We start from the raw sequence: 11,173 nt of genomic DNA, 5'->3' as shown, positions 1-11,173 counted from the left end.
CTACTTACTCACCCAGGGGGTGGGGAGTGTGCAGTCCAAATTCAAAACATTTCAGTCAAAATCACCCGGTCCATTACCTTTATTCTGATGCTGTGAAGGTATCTCCAAAAGTATGAAGATGTCCCCATGTTATTGACCCCATGATTAGGTGAAAAGTCAAACCAATGTTTAGGGATTTCTTTCGTGAAAAACTACCTATGCAAGCATTTTGTGCAAAGATGTGATAGAGAAATCACTGGGAATTAAATATGGAAATGTCAAATCTCCCAAAGATGTATCAATATTTCAATTATCAATGAAATAAAATAATTTAGCATTTTTGTGTTGTATATTATATATTATTGAACCGAAAATGGGTTTACATTTCTCAAAGTAAAATATAATAAGATCACGTGAATTCCATATACATAGTTTAGATTTTAAAATTCTGCGAAAGGCACCTGCTTGTGTCAAAGGTCAGAGCATACTTCATTTTCTAATGGGGTGATATGATAAACTAAAACTTACCGTTATTGGTTTGTAAGTTCCGACCTCCACCCATCAATGACAATGCAGACTCAACGATGCCCCCAACATCCAAACTAAAAGCATGTCCAGTTGTGATTGATGTGAAGGCGACCAAGATAAATACTGCCAACAGCTTTGCTAGTGACGTCATGATATAATGCGTTATAACCACCTAGCGGAAAGTGAAACGCATAATTTTGACTGTAGTATTTAAAAAGTAACACCCCCCCCCCCGTATGCACCACTTGTCGGTCCAAAGTGAGTGTACAGAGTAACACATCACAATTTCGAATGAAATTAAACAAGAATATGGAAACAAAAGTCCTATTTCGCATGCAAACTCTCTTTATAGGACCACGTTTGCTGTAATTGCGTCTTTCTTTGACGATTCACTAAGAATTTCGAAGTCAGGTGCTTGTTCCCTCCTTTTAATACAGGTCATATTATATGATGGGCGTGTCCGATACCGTCAGTGTGCAATTTTTGTATAACACTCGTGTCATTTAACAAAAGAGTTTTCATTGAATATTTCTTAAATATTGAATATTAATATCAGTCGCCAGCTTTATCGAAATATATGGAAGTATATACGAACATTCTCTGGCGAATTAAATGGCAATGAATATATCTAACCTGTTAAGGCTGTCGGCCTCTGTGTCTATGAAAGGTGCTACGTACGTGGAAGACAACTCTCAACGATGTCGGGATGGTCAGGTGTCCCGACACGGGGCTCAAAGTAACCCAAGGCGTGTAAAATACAACTAGGAATACATATATAAGTACTTCTTCTTTGCCTTCCTCATTAGTGACTGAGAAACACGTACCTTATTCTACGTAATTGTCGCAAAGTCTCCTACCCATGTAATATTCAGGATTTCCACGGTGTTTTTTTCGAAAATGCTTGACCAGGAATATAAATTACCAGTAGCCCTCCTATCCTGACTAAATTTGCCATGTTGTAGTCTTAGAACATAAATACGCTACTAAAGTACATTAATTATATATAAATTATTATATACAGCTTACCTTGGAGAACAATATCTGGCCGCCTATCGCATTACAGGCACGTCAAAAACCAAAATGAGTCGCAATGAAGACACGTCATAATGTACCCGTGCAGTAATCATCATCCAATGACAACCCTTCGTTTACTAAGATATTCACAACACAGATGTTCACATGTATCACCCAATCACACCTTGAGGCTACCACAATACAACAAAATTCACAATGCATATGCTACCATTGGTGTTGGACAGGGTAAACCCAATGTTTGATACAGTCAAATGTTTTGTTCTTTCTTCAATCCTCAATAGGAACACGGAATGATTTGACAAAAAATACAATATTTCTCAATAAAATGATTTATTACAGTTGGGTTGTTTTACGTCGACATCAAAAAAGTGTGTCGGAAATTCTTTACAGTCACATCTAAAGGATGTTCATATACTAGAAATAGTAGAATGACACGAGATAATTTTTACAGTTCCCTAAAGGCTAGACCTTACTGTAAGGTATGTCCTGTAGCTCCGCCCTCACCGGCCACCGTGAGGGATTGACCTATGCATTCATAGGGCGACAAGTCAGGGCATACCTTACAGAATTATACACGGCTAGACCAGTTTCTTGTTTTTTTTTTTAATTTAGTCTCATAATCAAATGTTTTGAGTTTCTTTTTCACTTTTACTTTAAATTTTAAATTAAAACAGTGTCCAACTTCTTTTACAAAATTGTATGTACTACATGATGTACAAACTGTATTGATTTCATAGTGAACAGTGCTAGTATGAAGATAATAATAACAAACTAATTCTGAGATTGAACTTTTGAAATTCATATTCACAAAACTGACAAAAAATCTGATAATACTGTGGAGGAAAGAAATGGAAATTATCACAGAGAACAAACTCCAAGTACCAAAATAAACATATAAAACATTTTTAGTGACATTTCGGGAGGATATTACATGTAGTACAGTTATAGGTCGCAGGTGTACGACGAACTCCTTTCACAAAATGACACAGCTCGTATCCATGGCTGCATGCTGATCCATCGAAGATATAACATTATACAGTCATCAGAGCGAATTACTTCACTGTTTAGGAACGTTCTCTAACACAAATTTTAATGTACGGTCATGAGAGATTACTAGATCTTTGAATGTCTGAATTACTTGGAAAGCTCCTCGTGTGTCCGTTTCTACAAATCTCATTCAAAGAGCCAAAAAATAAGTTGGAAATTTTACCGGCCACTCCGAAACTAACAACATTGATGAATAATAGAAGGCGTACATTACAATTCAAATTTCACACTCCCTGAAAATTTGTCCAAAAAATGACAACGTTACCATGTACGCAAGCAATTTATTTATAGATTAATCGTACATACTTTTTATTTTTGTAACTTTAATCATTATTATTTCTTTGACTTTGTGTATTTTGTTATTTCCCATTTTTTAAAATTCTGTATGTTTTATTTTTGTATTCCACATGTGTAGCGTTCAATAATTCCTCCGGAGATTATGATGTGTTCAGAATAAATTATGAATGGTCACGACGGCAGAGAACTAGTAAAACATGTGGGTGTAATTTGTCTTGACTCTTGGCGTCACATGTACATGAAGTGTTTAAATTTGAAGTAGTCTAAATTCATCGTCGTAAATCTTCCATGCCTCTTTGCGGCAACCATCGTCGTAAAACTATTAGGCCTCTTTGTGGCAACTGTAGCACACATTCCCCTAACATCTAATTAAACCCAGTATGTCAATTTCGTTGAAATGTTCGGAACAAAGAGCAGTTCGTATCAAAACCTGCCGAAGATTCAACATTTGCCTCAGTAAATGAGTCATTTTCACAGATTAGTTTCAAATGATACAGAACAAGGTGTGTCATTACCAGTATCAACACAGGTGTCGAATTGTCCACCTATAAAACAAGAAAAGATATAAACAAATGTAGTTAAAATGAAAGATGTGAGCGATTTTACTCTAGTAATTAACAGAACTCCATAAAAAGTATTTTGAATCAAAGACGTGAACTTATATTATATAACAGTATGAACTCCATTCTTTACCTTCACCTCAACATATATTAACCAGGCTCCAACACACAGGAAAACTTTTCATTCATTCACTCATACATAGTATATCTTTAAATCAGTGGTCTGAACCATATATAAGTGGTACTCCTACCTAGAGTCAATCAGTCTGTCTGTCTGTCTGTCTGTCTGTCTGTCTGTCTGTCTGTCTGTCCGTCTGTTCTTGTCTTCTTGTGTGTTGACCAGAACACCCTCTTTTATACCTGATCTATTTCCAGGAAGTAACGTCATCGCTTCTTCAATGATTGACAGTTCTGATGTGATGCTATGGTAACCACCGGAATGCAACTTTTCCTTGCTTTCAGCTACGTCATGCTGCCATCCTTGCAGCAGTATTTGTTCTTTGACAATTTGCATCTTGCAGGCAACGTCTTTTCCAACAACGGTATCGAGGACGGCTGCTAGGAATGGTTCTTTTGAAAGATAGGTTTTCAGTTTACTTCTTGACCATGTCAAATGACGACAGTCAGTTATTGCACGTATGGATACCTGAAAACATGAGATTTGAAATGAAAGCTTAATATACCTGTGAAATTGTTGTCTCCCTAGATTTATTGTTCATGTCCTAAAACAAAGATATTTATGAACCTCACATTGGGTGTTTTGCATATTATCCTAGCGAAACTTGGTCCACTACTGATAAGTCATCACCTCAGTATTCGCTGAAAATCATGAAATTTTGCATAATGTATGACACAAAAGTGACGTCACAAAAGTGAGGTCTACTTTGATGAGGTGTAATTTGTATGTACCAAAGAGATAGTACACCATACCAAATACAACCTTACGACTCTCTTTTTTATTTTCCTTGAATTATTTTTGTAATGGTGGGGCTATATGATTTTTTTGGTGATAAGCGGCTATTGAAGAGTATTTCCGTTCTGACCAGATTGAATTTGTATGTTTATTGTTGTCAACAAAAGTCCCCAAGTACAACCGTAATCACAAAGTAGATGTTCTGTACTCAGGGAAAGAAATTCCTCGTCTTTGAAATGGCGATCACTTTGTGGTTCCCAGTAGACAGAGATAAACAGATCAGATGGCTTGCATTTCAAGCAATTGAAAGTCGACCTTTCAAACAAGCGACTGTTTTGTAATCTCTAAAGAGAAGTAGATCATCATGGTTTCATTCTAAGTGATTATTTCGACTTACTAGGAATGCATCCCCGGAACCTTGGCCAATGGAAATCCACTCAGGAGAGTCAAGGAACTCATTCGATTGCACGTGATGCAGACATACGCCCTCACAGGTTGTTACCATCCTTTACAAATTAAAAATAAGAGTTAAAATTTGATAACGAGTTTTTGTTATGATGGACTTGATGAAATGTCTCCTACATGATTTCTAAAGATATCTCCATGCCATGTGCCCTTCAGAGCAACCTTTCCATATACATGCTCATTCGGGGTTACAGACTGCGTACAGTGAAGTGTTCAAGTTTTCGACATAGTTTTTAATTATCGAACATCATTTCAAGCATTTTCTTTTTCACTTTGCTGGTTTTCAGTAACGCATTGTGTTAGTGTCGTGCATTTAGCCTTCATGCTGTGTAAAACGTACTTGATAATCAAAGTGATAAATGCAAAGCAACGAATTTACGTGACTATTTCTATACCTTACAGTGGAAGTGGTTTTCTGTATTTTCGAGTACCTATATTTCTCTTTTCGCTTGTATCAAGAATTAATTTGCTCGCTATGTGTATATGCATATTTAACTAGGGATAGCCAATTAAAATATCACAGTTTGTATAAAAATGCACACCATCTAGCACGTTATTGTGAATGATATTAGGTCTACCCACGATAAAATTTGTGTTTCATTGAAAACAGAACACGTTAGGTTTTAATTTTAAAAGTTTGACAATGCCATGTGCGATTAAATAGTCAACATGGTAATATAACTATAGAGGGAACGCAAACTATTTATGTAAAAATGTTCTGCCAATTTGACTAAGACATCTACCTGGGTCGTGTTTATGTGTTTGGTTCCATGCGTAGAAGTATAGTGTTGCACCAACACTATTCATAGCTTTTCTCATTTTTCTTGTACATTTTAATACATACTTGTACATTATTTAGAGTGTGTCATAAAGAACCAGTCTTATAATACAGATGTGGCTGCAAAATGCAACGTTTGGGACAAGCAATATTGATTGTACGCAGCTAATAGATCATTTGAAAATGTGCACATATTTATATATGTCGCCATTTCCTCCTCCACGAAATTTATCTTGTTTTCCTCTTTATCAGTTTCAGCAATGGGGTTCCAACATGTAAGGATTTCTCATTCATGAGCATGAAGTATTTTTACAATGTTTAACCGAAAGTGAGTACTAGCTTGAGACTGGAAATATCACAATGATAATACTCTCAACAGCTTCTTTGTAGTAACGCTATATAGACTCCCTCCTGCCCAGCTGAAACATGTACTTTAGCTGGTGAGAGAATTTATTTAAATTAAGGTAAGTAGTATATCTGAAATCTATACGGACTGAGACACACATCGATTAACTTTTTTCAATGATCTAGGTAACACGTTTCAAAGAGATTATATTCTATTGCTAGAGGTCAAGGTACCGATTAAGTGTGAGATAGGTCCTTAGTATAGCATCACAGTTATTCCGTTTTAATGGTACTCAGACAAGATCGTGAATTTTCAGTGACAGAAATTTAGATATTACCACGAGGTTGATTTCATCGAATAAGCCTTTAAGAGCTTTCTTAATCAGTTCAAACTAAGCAGATGATGATTAATTATAATGACTACATAGGTCATTATTTTATTTGATATACCTTATTAGATATATAAAATATGCTTCAACTGATAATTATAGTATTCGTTTCGGTTAAATAGATTTAATACACTCGACACGTTTTGATATTTGCCAGAAGCAAAACCACAGTTCTAAGCATACTCAACAATTGTAATCTATGAGTATTTGATAAAAAAAAAAGTCAATGTCGACCCGATTGGAATATTCCTACATTGAGAACAAGACATACTCCTAGTAACAATGGCGCCAAGTCTCTTAATTCCAACCTCTGTCCCAATAGATACAATTCATTAACTTGGTACACTTTCTATATCCATTTGAGGGAAGGTGATCACTGTGGGATACGTATCCCCCCAGGGTGTACATGCATCTTCTCTGGCAACCATATGCTTTTTGAAAAGGTCAAACGTTCTTCGAAACTGTGCATTTTATGTATATGTCAGGGTTCGGATTGGTTTGACTTAGGTTTGAAAATCTCGTATACTATGTGTGCGAGTACTAGTGGATATTTTAGGATGTTCAAAGGATGACTTATTTTGAGCTGTCGATTTTAAAGAAAAACATCGTGCTTAAATGCTATGAATTATGCAATAAGCTGACTGAATAGCCAGAATGGTACCAGTTTGTCTGTCAGGCAGGCAGGCAGACAGACAGACAGACAGACAGACAGACAGACAGACAGACAGACAGACAGACAGACAGACAGACAGGCAGGCAGGCAGGCAGGCAGGCAGGCAGGCATACATACATACATACATACATACATACATACATACATACATACATACATACAGACATACATACATACATACAGACATACAGACATACAAACAAACACTATATTGATTGACAAGAAACACTTGATCAGAATGTCTAGAACATGTCTCGTTTGTATAGATGCCATTACCCGCTAATAAGGGTTAATACACTGAAGGATAGGTGGGTGGATAAATAAATATGGCAGTCGACGCCAAAGGCCAAAAAGATCATGTGTATTCGAGTTGATACAGCAAAGACGTTTCACTAACTGCAGGAATCCGTTGCTTTAGAAACCATAATGACATCAATTCACTTCGCTCGCAATTACTCTTTTACATATTGAATACCAAACTTTTGGTTGACAGGTTATCTTTTATACTTAATAGCACCATGGCTGAAGTAAATGCGGTTACAATGTGTTTTTAATGTAATACCATACATATGAATGCACCCAATCTGATGTCAAACATCTGGTTTTAAATAATGCAATCCATCTATAGAACAAAGAAACGTAAGACTTTAATGTAATCACGTATTCCAGAAATATTCTTACTGACTCGTGTATGGTGATATGGCCATTCTCGTTAGTAAAGCAGAGAGTATTCTCATATCAGGAGAGTTTCATGGAATACGACAAAAGGTCACTGTTATAAAACCAATCTTCTTTAAGATGTTGTATGTTTATAAAGACAACTAGTCGAGTATGAAATAATTTACCCCGTCCACATCTTGTAATAAGTTGTCTCATGGCATAAGTTTCAGGACAGCTTACATATATCCATACTGATCATCCGAGTGGAAGTACTTCCAAATTAAAAACGAAAATAAATGCCTGCCCGAAGCTAATAATAATGGCAAAATTGAAGCTCTGGCTGTATCCAATAACGTAGGGGAGATTAAAACTCTGTATCCAATAACAAAAGCAAATATTTAAAGTCCTGCCTGTATCGAATAGCAAAGATTAATATGAAGCCCCACCTGCACCCAATAAAAGTTTTTAAAAAAATTAAAACCCTTCCTGTATCCAACAAAGTAAAAACAATTAAGGCTCTTCCTGCTTCTATCCAATAACAAAGGCAAATATTACAATCCTGCCTCTATGTAATAATATAGGCTAAAATGAAAGCCCTGAGCAAAGGTAACATACACATGAAGACCCTACTATGACCCCAAATCGTTGACAAATGTCACAATGCCAAAGTAGTTAAAGTGTTCTTTCATTTCCTCTTTCACTAAAAGAACTAGTCTTTTCAAAGAAGGATATGAAAATAGTCTCCTTACAATTTGACTACATTTTCGCCTTTATACTATGCATACCATCGATTACATCTACTGTTTTCAAATCGTTGTTTCACACATTTTTTTTACCTTGGAGAAAAAACTACTATTAAAGGTACAATTGCGATACCAATTTTGTTATGTAATTATACCATATGAAGACGATCTCTTCGTTGCTTTTCCAGATTTCAGAGTTGCTGGGACTTTGTAACGTGAGTTGGGAATAATCTCAGATAATATGACTACTAGATCTCAAAAAGCGTACTTACAACATATCTCTGTTTCTCCTTAAAGCAATTCAATTTCTTGTTCATTTGCCATTGAGGCATTTGTAAAAGGAGCTCCTCGGCAGAATTGGATGGGGTCATACAATAGAATCCCACGCTAATACTATGATAATAACCTAAAGGTATTTCGTTCGACATTTGCATCGAATGACGAAATTGCTCGTTTCATGTGAAACATTTACTAAGAGAACTCGAACCCAAATCTTATCATATTTCCAAAGAGGAATCAGTTGAACAGTGTGCTGTGAGCTCATAATGATACTAAGATGAATATTGCGATCTCTTTGTACGTATTTCAAAGGGTACGTGCACGCACATCGATTGCACTAAAAGCATGACTAAATGCAGTATTCTAGCGGCAAAACATATTCGAGTGAAATATCACTTTGAGATCGCGTAAATCTCACGAAACTCGATGATCTTGACCCCCATACACAGGAATAACACTCACAAACACTGGACCCCCATACACAGGAATAACACTCATAAACACTGGACCCCCATACACAGGAATAACACCCAAACAAAAACAATCTCTCTCTCTCTCTCTCGCTCTCTGTCTGTCTCTGTCTGTCTGTCTGTCTGTCTGTCTGTCTGTCTGTCTGTCTGTCTGTCTGTCTGTGACAGTGTCTGTCTGTCTGTCTGTCTGTCTGTCTGTCTGTCTGTCTGTGACAGTGTCTGTCTGTCTGTCTGTCTGTCTGTCTCTCTCTCTCTCTCTCTCTCTCTCTCTCTCTCTCTCTCTCTCTCTCTCTCTCTCTCTCTCTCTCTCTCTCTCTCTCTCTACACCTCTCTCTCTCACTCTCTCATGAAACATTTTAGTATAACACAGATTGATGTTTTTCTGCCTGCACCATTTTGATTTTTCCAGTCTCTCTTTGTTAGTCCCAATGGAACCAAAGAACTTCTCTGATATACACGAGAAAACATCTTGCGGGCCTTTATGCATAATAGAACTGTCAGAATAAGCCAAGAAGTCCAAGAAGCCAGCTAAGAGTAGTAGTAATGTAATACATACAGCTTTTAATGTGCTATTTTTCTGTTGAGTACGTGCTCGAAGCAGATTTGAGTAATTCGTTAGAATCAGAAAAGGTATCAAATGTTGATCTCGTGGTAACAATTTAATGTTCAGTACCACGGCTGTGCATTTCTGATTAATGCATATACGTGATATTCTTGACTAGACTATAGTTCTCTAATTAATGTATCAAGCTTAAGATATACATGCAACCTTTTCTTTACATATCACAAACGCATGCGCAATCCCGTATCATACTGAATTGTGTTGTATTATGTTGCGTCGCATTGTGTTGTTGTGCTAAGTGGCCGTTTGTTATTGTGTTGTGTTGTTGAGCTAAATTACCGTTTCTTATTGTATTGTGTTGTGTTGTGTTGTGTTGTGTTGTGTTGTGTTAAATGACCGTTTCTTATTGTGTTCTGCAATAATTAACGACACAATACGTTGTTATACTACATATCATCCATCATCGTCAGTGACTAACACGCATTGTATATGTTGCCCTTTCGCTGTGTTGCAATGCATGCGGATCTTCACAGTAAAAACCGCTGACGTCATACCTACAACCTATGTCGATATATCCGATGTTTGCCTTAGCTTTAATATTCAATGCAAGATTAGCAGTATGTAATTGCACATCCATACAACGTATCAACCAAGGTGTGAATAAGGTATTCTGAATTCAAAAATATGAATTCCATATTCACACTATTTGTGTATTTATTCTTCGTGAACGAATTATTTTGTATATTATTGTACGACTACAACGATTTTTTCAAACACGAGCCGCAATCTCACTAAGCCGAAAGAGCACTACTATATATGTGTGTAAGTTGGACATATTACGAAGTAGTCACTAAAAGACATAGAAGCCATACCTTCCACTAAGTAAAATTGACAGTCTTTCATCTCCAATTGTGGCATCTTCATTTGCGTAGTACTCCCCCTCTTCAAGGCAATATATGTTGGCAAATTTAGTCATTCGTTTAAACTGTTTCCTCGTTACCTTCAGTGGTTCAAACACTTCTTCATAAATCTCCTCCAATTCGGAATTGATCTGTGTCGGCCATACGTCATAAAATATACGTACAATCTGACATATGTTTACGACAAAGAACGTTACTGTCCAGCCGAAGAAGTCAGGTAAACAGGAAATTGTAGCGGCCCAAACAAATAAAAACAGATAAGCCGGAATAAGCACGCACCTGAGAAATAGAGCATGTTGCGCAAACGTCTTGGGAGTGCAAATAGCAATGGCGAGACACAAATGTCCAAGTTGGAAAAGCACATGATGAGGGTGGTCATACGATTCTTGGCAAACCGTCTCGCCAAAATCTTGAATTAAACCGTCCGTGTTGGTGGTGGTAAGTGTATGGTTTCCACTACGCGAGAAATTCACCTGAAACGAACCGGTCGCCTTCATGCTGTACGGAGTATGGGTTGTACTGTTATCCAT

At 36.8% G+C, this 11,173-nt stretch overlaps 1 protein-coding gene across 1 annotated transcript; it reads right to left on the bottom strand.

Moving 5' to 3' along the window:
• Positions 1–3,357: 3,357 nt before the first annotated feature.
• On the bottom strand, positions 3,358–11,173 carry LOC144439289 (popeye domain-containing protein 1-A-like). Its single transcript, XM_078128568.1, has 4 exons — positions 10,596–11,173; positions 4,757–4,865; positions 3,807–4,092; positions 3,358–3,431 (listed from the first exon to the last, which is right to left on the bottom strand). Exons 1-4 carry the CDS (start codon positions 11,171–11,173, stop codon positions 3,358–3,360), a joined length of 1,047 nt encoding a protein of 348 aa, XP_077984694.1.

Source organism: Glandiceps talaboti, chromosome 8 (assembly GCF_964340395.1).
Source record: "Glandiceps talaboti chromosome 8, keGlaTala1.1, whole genome shotgun sequence".
Classification (NCBI taxonomy): Eukaryota; Metazoa; Hemichordata; class Enteropneusta; family Spengelidae; genus Glandiceps; species Glandiceps talaboti.
The sequence above is the reverse complement of the archived record's forward strand: the minus strand, read 5'-3'. Positions and strand labels throughout refer to the sequence as shown.

Coding starts and splice junctions, on each gene's coding strand:
- LOC144439289 (XM_078128568.1), bottom strand. CDS start 11,173: ATGGATAACAGTACAACCCATACTCCGTACAGCATGAAGGCGACCGGT. Junction 4,866..10,595: donor TCAATTTTACTTAGTGGAAG/GTATGGCTTCTA, acceptor TAATTTGTAAAG/GATGGTAACAACCTGTGAGG. Junction 4,093..4,756: donor GTTCCGGGGATGCATTCCTA/GTAAGTCGAAAT, acceptor TCATGTTTTCAG/GTATCCATACGTGCAATAAC.